General features: G+C 42.2%; 1 protein-coding gene across 1 annotated transcript in view; it reads right to left on the bottom strand.

Moving 5' to 3' along the window:
* The window catches only part of LOC147633683 (uncharacterized), a 43849-nt gene extending 34234 nt beyond the window's left edge, over window positions 1–9615 (bottom strand). Inside the window, exon 1 of the mRNA XM_086804663.1 lies at window positions 8692–9615. Within this exon, the coding sequence (XP_086660789.1) occupies window positions 8692–9264 (573 nt within the window). The 5' untranslated portion in view covers window positions 9265–9615. The remainder of the gene's footprint in view (window positions 1–8691) is intronic.
* Between the last annotated feature and the right edge of the window lie 4009 nt (window positions 9616–13624).

Genomic DNA, 13624 nt, shown 5'->3' with positions numbered 1-13624 from the left:
CAAGAATCTCTTTGAGATTCGGAAATTTGATGGGCAAGGTTTTGACTTGTGGAAGAAGCACATATTGGGCGTACTCTTTCTAAAAGAGTGCGATATGCCTGTTGAGGGTACAAAACCGGACACTATGTCAGATGCAGAATGGGATAGGCTGAATAAGAAAGCTGTCACATATATAAAGATGGCTGTGTCGGATGATATTCTGACAGAACTTAAGGGTCTTGATAAAGCTTCTGACATTTGGAAGAAGCTCAAGGCTACTTATGAGAATGCCACTCCAGTTAATCAGGTTCACCTGATGAGGAAGTTGGTAAATTTGCAGCTAGATGAATCTAAGTCAGTGTCCGAGCATCTGAGTGTGTTTACAGGTATCCTGAGTCAGCTTCAGGACACAGGTCTTCCTCCATTTGATGATAAACTTAAAGGATGCGTTTGCCTCGTATACTTCAGGCCCATGCGGAAAGGTGTTCCTTGGGGACAATCATGCATGCAATATAGAGGGCAAAGGGACTATACAGTTGGTCCTTGAGAATGGTCAGGAGCTGCAGCTCCATGATGTCAGTTATGTTCCTGGCATCAAGAAGAGTTTGCTTTTAGTGGGTCAGCTGGATGCATGTGGTTTCTCTACCACATTTGGCAGTGGCATTTGGAAGATGCACAAGGGTTCTATGCTTGTGGCCAAAGGCAGCAAAAGAGGCACATTGTACTATTTGCACACCAAGGTCATCTCTGGAAAGTGTCTTGCTGTTGTGGATGTGAAGTCTCACATGGAGCTTTGGCACAAGAGGCTTGGCCATATGAGCCACAAGGGTTTACAGGTACTTTCTTCTCTTAAGAGAGTTGATGTAAAGAAAACTCATCTTGATTTCTGTCTTGATTGTGTCTTTGGAAAGCAAGTAAAACGTTCTTATTACTCTGGTGTGCGAAGAAAGTCTCAAATACTTGATCTGGTTCATTCTGATGTGTGTTCTACGCCTGTGAAAACATACGGTGGTATGAAATATTTTCTCACTTTTGTTGATGATACATCTCGAAAGTTGTGGGCATATCCCTTGAAACATAAGGATGAGGACCTAGATGCATTTAAAAGGTTCTATGCCTATGTGAGTACTCAAACAGGCAAGAAACTAAAGTGCTTGAGAACTGATAATGGCACAGAGTATGTATCTAAAGGGTTTAACGAGTTATGTAAGAAGCAGGGAATTAAGAGGGAGCTCACAGCTCCTTATAATCCCTCTTCAAACGGGGTAGCTGAGAGAATAAACCGTACGTTATGTGAGCGAGTCCGTTGCATGCTGTCCACTGCTAATCTCCCTCAACAGTTCTGGGGAGAGGCATTGAAAACCGCGGTTCATATATGCAACAGGTCTCCTAATCGTGCGTTAGAGAATGGCATCCCTAAGGAGGTTTGGTCTGGGAAACCAGCCTCATATGACCATTTAAAAGTGTTTGGCTGTGAGGCATATGTGCTTATTCCGGTAGAGAAGAGGTCCAAGCTAGACAGGAAGTCCATCAAGGGCATCTTCATGGGTTATGGAGATGAAGGAGAAATGGGCTATAGAGTGTGGGATCCTCTATCTCGAAAGATTGTTCGCAGCCGAGATGTAATATTCAATGAGACCAAACTGTTAAATAACTCTGTTCCATGCAATGAGAACAAGAAAAGAGTTGAGTTTGAGTCAATTTTGCCACCAGTTGTGACTGAAAATCAGCAAATGGCTGATGAAGAGCCTATTGTCTTTGAGCCAGAAGATAATGGACAGCCAATAGACATGTATGGCAACAGGCAGGGGGCTGAAAATCCACCTGCAAATGATGGACAGCCGGCTGAAAATGGGGAAAATCAGCCCCATGATGCTGTGGAGAACATTCCACCTGATGTGGATCCTATGCCTGTCAATGTAGATCATTGGGTGAGGCGGTCCACACGTGTTAGAAGGGCTCCTCAAAGGTTTACGCCTTCTCTTGATTACATTATGCTGTCAGATGAGGGTGAGCCTGTTTCATATAAGGAAGCCCAATCATGTGATAAACAGAAACAGTGGGAGCTTGCCATGCAAGAGGAAATGAAGTCATTGTTACAAAATGACACTTGGGATTTGGTTTGCTTACCTAAGGGCAAGAAGGCAATTCCAAACAAATGGGTTTATAAAGTCAAGTGTGTTGATGGAAAACCCAAGTACAAGGCAAGACTTGTAGCAAAAGGGTACAAGCAGGAAAAGGGCATTGACTTCCAAGAAGTGTTCTCTCCTGTTGTAAAAATGACCACTATAAGGGTCTTACTTGCCTTGGTGGCTTCATTGGATCTTGAGCTAGATCAAATGGATGTCACAACTGCTTTCTTGCATGGTGATATAGAGGAAGAGCTGTATATGAAACAGCCAGAAGGTTTTGTACAGTCTGGGAAGAAACATCTTGTATGCAAACTTAAACGGAGTCTCTATGGCTTGAAACAAGCACCCAGACAATGGTACAAAAAGTTTGATGCCTTCATGCTCTCACAGGGTTTTAAACGAAGTGATGCTGATCACTGCTTGTATACCAAGAGGGCTGACGATGATAGTCTCATCATCTTGGTACTGTATGTGGATGATATGTTACTTGCCGCAAAGAGCATTGAAGCTCTGAAACAGCTAAAGTCACAGCTGAATTCAGTCTTTTCTATGAAAGACTTAGGTAGTGCAGAACATATCTTGGGCATGCGTATCAAAAGGGATAGAAAGAGAAAGCTTCTCTTCTTGTCTCAAGAAAAGTACATTAAAAAGGTACTTGACAGGTTCAATATGTCTAATGCTAAGCCGTATGGAGTGCCATTGCCTCCTCATGTTAAGCTTAGCAAGAGAGACTACCCAAAAGATGATGCAAGCATTAATGCTATGCGAGATGTACCGTATGCATCAGCTTGTGGTTCACTGATGTATGCCATGATCACGACTCGTATGGACATTGCTTATGCAGTGGGAGTTGTAAGCAGATACATGGCAAATCCAGGCAAGTTGCATTGGGAAGCAGTGAAATACATATTACGCTACTTGAAGGGTAGCGTGGATAAATGCTTATGCTTTGGTGAAGGGTCCATGCATCTAGAGGGATACTGTGATGCAGACATGGCAGGTGATGTTGATACTCGCAAGTCCACTAGCGGGTATGTGTGCGCATTGGCTGGTGGTGCAATTTCATGGTGCTCCAAGCTACAAAGGATAGTTGCACTATCCACTACTGAGGCTGAATATATTTCAGCCACAGAGGCCTCGAAAGAGGCTATTTGGCTTGGCAGACTTGTCACCGAGTTGGGTTTGCAGCAGCACATGCCATTCATCTATTGTGATAGCCAGAGTGCCATTCATCTGGCTAAGAATGCCATGTTTCATGCGCGTACAAAGCACATTGATGTGCGCTATCACTTTATCAGACAAGTGATAGAAGATGGTCTAGTCACATTGACTAAGATCAAAACGCAAGAAAATCCCTCAGATGTATTGACAAAGAGCCTCGCCAAGTCATCGCATGAGCATTGCCTTGATTTGGTGGGAGTTAGATGATTCTCACACACACACACTCCTACAAGATCGCTCATCAAGATCTTTAAGTGGTAGGTTGTTGAGGGTAAAGCTCTTGCTGAGCCCCTTGTCACATATGTAAAGTGTGTGCATATAAACACACACACACACACACATTATTTTACATGGCCAAATTGGTCCGTGTCTGGCCAGACGCCCGGACACATGTGTACCCTAAGTTTTTTAATAAAACTCAAGTAGTGTGAGTGTAAGTATAACACTCACGTAAGAAACCTGCAAGGTGTCGACTTCTGCTATCTCTCTCTATGTGGTTCACAAACCTGCTCCAACTCTCACACTTCTTCACCGACACACTCTCCTCTACACCCTTGGGCTTCTACACACCCTGTGAATTTCTCTGGAGGGCTGTGTAGCAAGGTATTGCCTTGTGGGGTTATTCTAGATAGACTCACTTCCAGTAGTGAGTGTTAATGTTGGCAGATTTCGCTTGCATCTTGATTACCTTTACACAATAGGTTGAGTTGGGACTTGAAGTTTCTGGATACCTCAGGCAGCCAGAGTTCGACTGAGATAGGTTCCTACTCATGATAATTGTTCTTAGTGTATCAAGCAGCACAAAGGATACATTAGTCTTGGTGGAACATTGCACATGTTCAGCACCGAGGGATCATTTGATTAGTCAAGATCTGCCTACGATAATACTAAACAAGTCATGTTTGGTATGGGTGTCAACCCAAGTTTCCCTTGAGAGATAGAACTTCAAGATGTAGTTCTAGTTGTAGTCCTAGAAAGAATTGACCTGCTACACAGCCAATACCACAGTTGTGCGTTTGGCAAAGGATATGGTATAGTTGGAGAGTTATATCATGGGTGTTCTCACTTGGACACGGTCTTGATAGGAACACTTTCAAAGGTCATTTATGACGAAAGTGTTCAAATATCTAATGGTTATGTTGTTCTCAGAGAGAGGAGGTGTTTTTATTTAATCCCCTAGGAACAAGGATTTACCCAATCTTGATAGGATAGGTAATTTGGTTGGCTATAACAATTGTCTTTGCGATGTCAGATTATCCGATTCCTTAGGAGTTGAATTGAGGGATTATTTTGTTCCTCAAGACTTTTTGGTTGGAGTTGGTATGTTTTTAGTTCCACTGAGATAGTTGTAGGACTAGTGGCTGCAATTATAGCCAGTTCCTATGGCAAAGTTATGAGTGGAAAGAGTAGACATGGTCAACCAGATTAAGAAGTCAGTTGTCAAATGTAGTTTGAGTTTCCCTTGGTTATTTCCCAGACTGGGAATGTCTTCGACTTGGGAGAGAGTTGCTAGTTTACAGCATAGGTTTCCCAATTTTTTTCCTCAGACGAATTTTGTTTTCCAAGAGTGAAAACGTATGAGCAGGGAAAGTATGTTACATACCTAGTGCTAACCCTCGAGATTACTGGCCTAATCCAATAGGACTAGGGGAGCTTTGGGATTAGGAGGAAGCAAGCTTATACGGGTGGCTAAGGTTATTATTAATAAATCCATGTGTCCTAGCTAGTTATAGCAATTTAGTTATTTATGGCATGCCCACTACTAATCCGGAAGGGTTAGTGGAGCTCTAGGATTAGGAGAAAGCAGGCTACTATGGGTGGCTAAGGTTATTATAAATAAATCTCTGTGTACTAGCTATTTATAACACTTTAGTTATTTATAGCAACAATGGGCACTATATAAGTGAAACATGGATTATTGTTGTCATAAGCTCACAGAGTTTGAGCTAGCTTGCACCCCTCTTCGGGAGTTTGTACTAGTCATTTGTGTTTCGTGTTTATGAGATCCGTGGGGTTGTTACACACTTGGAGATCACATCCTCTGTGCTTCCGCAGCCAGACACGACTACAACTTGCTGATCATCATGTGCCCTCGTCACTTGAGTAGCTCATTTTCCCATATGGAACTCAATTCTTGCTTGTCTTCAAATATCCTAGTGGAGTTTCCCTTCTCCTTAGATTCAAGGTCCTTTGGGGAGTCCCCCTCCCGCTTAGCTTCTACCTCCCCACTATTGATTGTATTTACAAATGGAATTTTGTGGAGGAAGTGGACGAGGATTAGATAGCCAACATTTCGGGAAAAACCTTTTACCGAGTTTGATCATGTAGCAATAGTAGCATCGATGCTCTTAATGGTAGTGCTCTAGTTTCCATTATTGACTATAACCTTTACACTTTGTGCCATAATGACTACATATTGGAAAATGTCTAGGGAGAAAAACAATGGACGTCTCAATGGACCTATGCTATTCACTTTGGAAAAAAGACAACTACTTTGACACCTTCTATGCTAATCTAAATCTTCCATCTTGTACCCTTCAAGACCTTAGAGAACTAACACAAGATATTTATGCTCCCCTTGTTTCAAGATCACCATATTTTTAACACCCCCTCCCCCCCCCTCCCCTTCTTAATCTAGTAATCCTAGACTCTACTGTCTAGGTCCTTCATCATAATTATACTATGACGAACGCATCCGGGGTGACTAGTTACTTAAACAGTAACCTTGACCTCCTAGATCTACAAGTCATCCAAGCGGCCAATCAGCCACCATTGTCCAGGTCAACCAGCAAAGGGGCATGCAAAGGAGTAAGCACAGCATTAAAGGAGAATTTATCATGAATATCGTGTCCAGCCATCTGGCCGAGAGCAAGCAACAAACCAACCAGCACCTCAGCATCCATATATAAGCATGAAGTCATTTTCAGCATATCATCAATTCATTGTCATCATTCATAAGTCTAGTCCACAGTAGAAGATATGTACAAGGGGCCAGGGATCACCCCTATGGGGCTAACCAAGGCCTAAAGCATGTACAAGCATTTATGCAACCTTTTTGTACCATAGTAGATACAAGAGAACCCTGACACCAATCTGTCTCTTCTTCTCTCTCCTCTGTCTTATGTTTAAATCAACATCTTGTTCTTCATCAGGCTTAGGGCTATGGATCAGTACAACAAAGGCTTCCGCGCATGCAACATTGGTATCAGAGCATTCAGGCTCAACCCACTAAGCATAGTCCCAAGGAAGGTGCACAATTCCAGCAGAAAGGATGCAACAAGGTAGCAGATGGAGTGGTCTGCAATAGGCAAAGCTAGAGGAGGCATTGCCTGAGGGTATGTACTCAAAACCAATACATCATTAAGCATTGCCTGAGGGTATGTACTCAAAACCAATACATCATTAAGCTCTCAGATTAGTTCCAAAGGCCTTGCAACAGGCGCGCAGGTGACCCACCACTGTGTTAAGGGTAAGGAAAACGAAAGCATGGAGACAACAGTTGAATAGATGCTCAGTTCTTCAGCAAGACTTGGAAGTGGAGATCAAGAGTGAAGGTGTTCAAACAAAAATATCATTCGGTTAAAATCAAATCAGTAGAAGGTCTCAACAGCAATTCAAAGTCGGTAGCAGTCGAGGGAGGAAGGATGACGGAGTGTCCACCCCGTCATCAAGTTTAGCAGAAGGGAATGTCACATGCACGCCCGTGCCATGACTAATCCTCTACATGAACATCATTAATCCCTGACTAATCTCATCAGTTAAAGTCAGCATTTAGGTCATCTTCATCAGTATTAGCAATAGCATCAGTAATAGCAGCATTACCATCAGCATCAAATCATCAATATCATCAATCACATCAGTGAGGGCATGGAGATCCAGTCGGTTGTCCAAGTCAGCCAGTAAAGGGGGATGCAAAGGAGTAAATGCAGCATTAAAGGAGAATTTATCATGAATATTGTGTCCAGCCATCTGGCTGACAGCAGGCAACAGACCGATCAGCACCTCAGCATCCAGATATAAGCATGAAGTCATTTTCAGCATATCATCAATTCATTCTCATCATTCATATGTCTAGTCCTCAGTAGAAGATATGTAGAAGGGGCCAGGGGTCACCCCTATGGCGCTAACCAAGGCCTAAAGCTTGTATTCTTTCAGAAATTAACATAGTGAAGGTACATGCAAACTTTGAGAAAAGTGAGTTGTATTATTTCCAAGATGTTTACATATATATATGCCTTTGAAAAGAGCCTCTTTCCCCACATTCTTCTCTTCTATCTCTCACTTCTCCATGCACATTCGTGCATGCTATTCACTTTGGAGAAAAATAAAACTACTTTGACATCTTCTATGCTTATCCAAATCTTGCACCTTGTACCCTTCAAGATCTACACACAAACTCTTAGAGCAAATATTGATACACCCCCTTGCCACAATTCTGCTTTCAAAGCCTTCGAATTGTGGGTTGAAAGCAGAATTGTGGCAAGAAGAGGTGATTAAAAAGCTTTAATCAAGTGTCATGATAGTAATTACAGCTATAATCAATAATAATTACCTTCCAAATTAAGACTGATTTTTTCACTAATCAAAGAGCTAGGACTCAAATCTACATTCCTAGGCTCTATTACCAACTTGAAATTGCAATTTCTAACAAAGGGAGAAGGCATGGTAAGAGAAATTAGACAAAGCTTGAACGAGATTACAAGCTTGAAAACTGATTAAGTCTTAAACACAAATTAACAGAGTGAAGGTACATGCAAACTTTGAGAAAAGTGACTTATATTATTTCCAAGATGCTTACATATATCTAGGCCTTTGAAAAGAGCCTCTTTCCCCAGATTCTTCTCTTCTATCTCTCACTTCTCCATGCACACTCAAGCATACTATTCACTTTGGAGGGGGGAAAAAAATACTTCGACACTTTCTATGCTTATCCAAATCTTGCACCTTGTACCCTTCAAGACCTACACACAAACTCTTAGACCAAAGATTCACACACACCCTTGTCCAATACGTTCAGGTTCACTTTTTTTTAACAATATCGTCCCAAAGGAGGAAAGGTTTCCAAAGAATTAACATTTTACCTATGCACTAGAGTATGCACCCCAAGGAACATCAAACTCGCCTCTCCCTGTTTTAAAACAGCTAGAACGAGCACAGCGCGCTGCTAGACTGTATAAGGTTGATCGCATGGTAAACACACAAAATAAACACCAGATTCCTTTTCTGTTCACCATCTTGGCCATTGCCTTAAGTGAAATATACATGACATTTTAACATGAGCCTCCCAATTTTTACATAGTAGAAAGCTAAGCAAACATGTCAATCCTCAACATTCCACATGAAAAGAGATAGCCCTTACCCTTGCAAGGGAGCGTTTTTGAAGCCGATAGGTTCGACCATCTTTGTTCTCCCCATACCAGTAGAAGGTCTTTGTTTCTGGGACATACAAGATTCCACCACCATGAGCTTGAATTGGCCTGCCATCTGAGTCACGCCATTCTCTGCCCGGGTAGAAATAATACTTTTCGATCTCGGGGCATTTCAAGGGGTTTACAGCCAGGCTCTTGTCTGGAAAATACAAGTGCCTTTTCATTGAAGAAGGATTCACAAAGTCTTCTGCTGCTGAGATGTTCCTTGCTCTATGTGGCGGGCTAGAGGGTTTACCGTGCCTCTTGCCTGGGGCCACTTTAACCTCAACTGCCCTTTCTTCAGTTTCTTCAAATTCTCTGTACATGGGTAGCCTTTTGAAGGAGGCTTGGGAATCAGAAAGGGAAAGGTGTGAGGGGTAAACAGATGTATACAAGTGCAGGAGAAGGATCCATGCTGCCAAGCCCCACACAATGGAAGCCACGGAGCATCTGCCTGCAGGACTGCAAGCTAAAGAAGCGCCTTTGGCGAATCTCATGTTCTGGTGCTTATGAAAGGCTAACATTTACCCTCATGCGGAATTCAAACTGTGCATGTAAAAATCTTCTCTTAAATTTCATCTTTGTAGTCTCCCTAGGGAAAACAGGCCGCAAAGGAACCTCAAATGCGGTTTCCTGTGAGCCAGATAGCCATCAAGAGCTTGAGCTCAGAACTATTTGCAATGGTATCAGAGTCAGTGCAACGAGACGATGCTTGCACGCGATCTGTTGAGGACCTTCTTGCCTTTTTTCCACCACTCCTCAGTTGTTGCATGTCACTTTCCCCGTTGCTTTTGGGATTTTTTGTTTTGTAGACTAGCTGTACAACATTTCAAAGATTACATTTACGATATCAGAACACCCAAACATCATACTCCAAAAAGAAAACAAACAAACAAACTCAATAAGCACCCAAAACGTTTTTTTTTGGGTTTCTTTAATTAATTGGAGAGGTACATACCAGAAAATCTTTTTTTCTTGGTTCATTTAACTAAATAGAAAGTTTGAACTATTTAGACCTTTTTTATTTTAGAAAGAAATCTCGTGAAATCGAGTTAAAATAGTAGATGCATGCCTTGAATGCACGTGAACATGCGCGCTCTCTCTGTAAGAGTCCCTCTTGGTGGCTTGACCCCTCTCTTTCTCTCCCCTGCTTAGGCCATGGACACTCGAGCCATGGAGACCTGCAGAGCGCAGGGAAGTTGTGGGATATGAGCAGGCAAGGAGAGCACAGGGGACGCGATCAGGCGAGGAGAACACGAGGTTGCAGTGAGGGAGGGATCTGAGCAGGCGAGGGGAAGCTGGGGGAGGCGACTAGGCCAGTGTGGGACGGGGGAGAGAGGTTGCCATGGCTGAGAGAGGACTGAACTGGGTGAGGGAGGGAGGCAAGCTGGCGTGGGTAGACGACCATGCGAGAGGAGAACATGCGAGCAGCGAGTAGCCGAGGGGCAGAGGGGAAGGTGGAGGAGGCGGGTGAGGAGGCGAGGAGAGCATGCGGGATACGTTTAAACATTTGATTTATTAATGCTGCGTGAGCATCATTAATAAATGCAACGACAAAATTTGAGTGAAACACCCACGACAAAATTTGAGTGAATAAACACTCACTACATTGGGCTGTTAAAAACCATGTCAAAAGGTCATTAGATTAGTAGGGCTGATCATAAATTAGACACCTTTTCCGTTTCCAATGGAGCTTCATTACTAGTAGAGATTCCCAATTGTGCATAACCTCCAACTACAGGGATCCAAGGCAAACTTAACACTTGTAAGGTACTCGTTCAACCCAATCTGCTATATTGATGACTTCTCTTCTTTTTGCCATGATTTACCCCACACACTCTTTATTCCACCCTTCATTGGAGTGGAGGGGGGTCAGTCAAGATTCAAACTCACGTCCCCCATGGATTGTAGCCTAGAGCTCTATCATTGGAATGGAGGGGGATGAGTCAAGATTCAAACTCGCGTCCTATGGATGGTAGCCTCGAGCTCTATCATTGGGCTATTGTGCCCACCCCTTAAATGATTTTTTTTTATGCTCGTGTTGTTAATGACCTTCACTAATTATTGCCATTAGTTTTAGTAATTAGCTCCTCCAAGTAGGATTCATTGTTATCATAGGTGTACACTACATTCAATGTACAAGTGTTTTGCCATGCCCAAAATCATATATTATAGTAATTGCAATATGTCTTTTTTGTCACACCTTGGCTAGAGGAAGGTGGAAGATGGAAGGTGTGTTCCTCTTCCTAGAGCACATAGGGCTTGAGTTGTGTTATATATGAATTTGCACCTTAGTTCCTCCCAATGTTCTTCTAGGAGAACAGTACCTCCTTGAACATTCCTGACAAAGTCACATGGATTTTTGGAGGCAACTCCATGTATGCAATCTCATAAGCTATAACATTAGAGGTCTAGCGATTCTCCAAGAATTAATGTGTCAAGAAAACAAACCAATTACTGAGGTAAATTTGTCAACTTGAAGATAAAGTTCTTGTTTGCTTGAGGCTATAAAGACTTGTGTAGCTCTTACGTGTCCATCACTTGTATTGAAAATGATAGCATTTTTTAAAACCTAGATAGCCTAGCAAGAGAGAGAGCTCACTATTGTCCATGTTATATTTTTCTATCCCCATCCTTCCCTGTGTGGAGAAAATATCTCCACTTAAATTCCACTTGGCCAAGGATTTCAAAAGCATTAAAATCCATCTAAAGAATTTTTAAACCATTTGGAATCTCCCAAAATGATGTATAATTGATTCATTATGGAAGGGACAGATTGTTGAGCCGCTCGACCGCTTCTTAGCCTAAACCTTAACCCATAGGGCTTGATGAGTTAAGAGCCTACAAAAACCCTTAATCTTTGTGCACTAACAAATACCTTCCAAATTCCTAGTCTAAACCCTAACCCATAGGGCTTGATGAGTCAGGGGCCTACAAAAACCCTTGATCTTTGCACACTAACAAGCGCCTTCCAAATTCCTTCAAAAAATGTTCTAATTTATGGCTAGAAGAGATCCATCATCTTAGGTTAAGACATGTCATAAGAGCCAATTGCAAATTCCAAAAACTTGTAAGGGGGGATATTTTCAAGTCATGTCGTTATCTCCATTCCTTGGTCCAAGGCTTCCTTGATTTCAAAGGTAAACATTATAGCCATTTTCAAATCCTTTATAAGGTCCCAAATCACGATGAGCAACTTCCTCTCAAATAAGCATTGAATAATTGAATAAATATCAAAGGTTAGTTCTGAGGTTATTCTAGGTAGAACGCGATGGGTTGGATACACTTTATGTATAGGAACTCAATGACACAAACGATGAGCAAACCGAAGCTTCGAAAAAAAAGTTATGGGCAATGTAAGCATGGGAACACTCTCTAGAAAGAAGGTAAGTTCCAAGCATGGGAACACTCTCTAGAAAGGATATAAGTTCCAAGTTAATTGAACAAGATTAAGAGGTGTTTAAATGGTCTCAAGTATGAACTCGAGCATGCACACAAATGGGAGGTCAAAAAATAAATTGATTGCCAAGTATGTGAAGCTCTGTTTAATGGGTTGCATCATGCAGCTTGGGTGACTAGTTGGTTTCCAATGGGATGCTCAGAGACTTTGTGTGGTCCCTGATGTTGATAGCATTAAAGAGGCATTCTCTTGATAGTAGAGTTGTTAATGTCTCAACCTCTTCCTACAGTAGCTAGAGCTGGTATACTGGTTTGACTCTATCTCTTGCATTGTAATCCAGATAAAGCTCTGTGGAGTCCCAACGATGTGATGCACTATCCAAGTCAATCTCATATTCTGGACACTCAAAAGATTCCTTAAAACCTATTTGGTTCAATGGTTTAATCTTGGAGGTGGAGGTTAGGATCCCAAAACTGGTGGAGGTAACGACACATTTTGTGCTTGTAAATCCCCGTTGTGTCGTTCACTCAGCATTGCGCTGAGGAGGTGTTGCAGTAAGCATTATAGCTTGTGGCCATGATGGAGCTGGTAAAGCCAACTACTGAGGTCTGGAAGCATTAGCAAGGGTTTGTAAACGTGTGTACCACTGTGAAGCCTCATGACCATAACATCCACAAAAAGTACATTTCCCATTAAAGCGTGCCCTTAGAACTTGACACTCACTAATCGAGTGCCCCTATTGAAAATTGAGCACCATTGAAGCTCTCTCCTTGGGTATACATGCACATTTTCAGGAGGTTTATTTGCTTTCATCCCCTCTTGGAGTGTTTTCATGATGTCTATGAAATTCATCTCCACCACTAAAGTGTTACCTTTAGCAATGGGTTTCAAGAAGTGCTATGTCCAGTGACTCCGAAAGTAATAGATTTAGAATCTGATGCTTTGGCTCCCTTTACCATTAGATTATCTTCTAATTGGATGGCATTTGTTATAACTTCATCCCATGTAGTGATCCTCTAATGACTAAGCTATTATAGATCACTTCATATTTAAGCCCATGGATGAATCTATCTAGTAGTTGATTATTCAAATAGCAAAGGTATCGAGAATTCAAATGCTTGAGCTGGGTAATGAAATCTCGTACACCGACTCCTTTTCTTTTCTCTTTGCTTTGGGGAGCTGTGAAGCTACACCACCCCATAAGACTTCTTCACGCACAAATTGCTTCAAGAATAATCTCCTAAAAGCAATGAAGTTCAAGCTTTCCTCGACCTTGAGAGTTCTATACCAATCCACATCCTTACCATCTAATGCTAGACTAAAGGCATTGGTTTTGGCAACCTCATTTCGTTCTCCTAGGGCCTTACACACTTGATTAAATACCTCCAAATGTCTCTTAGGATCACCACCTCCAGTGAATCTCTAAGTTAGCTTGGCTATTTGGGCGGCCTTTCCATAGCTATGTTGACCCCCATCTCCCATAA

Source organism: Cibotium barometz, chromosome 11, assembly GCF_041138505.1.
Source record: "Cibotium barometz isolate CiBa-2024 chromosome 11, ASM4113850v1, whole genome shotgun sequence".
Lineage (NCBI taxonomy): Eukaryota > Viridiplantae > Streptophyta > Polypodiopsida > Cyatheales > Cibotiaceae > Cibotium > Cibotium barometz.
This window is presented reverse-complemented; position numbering and strand designations above follow the sequence as displayed.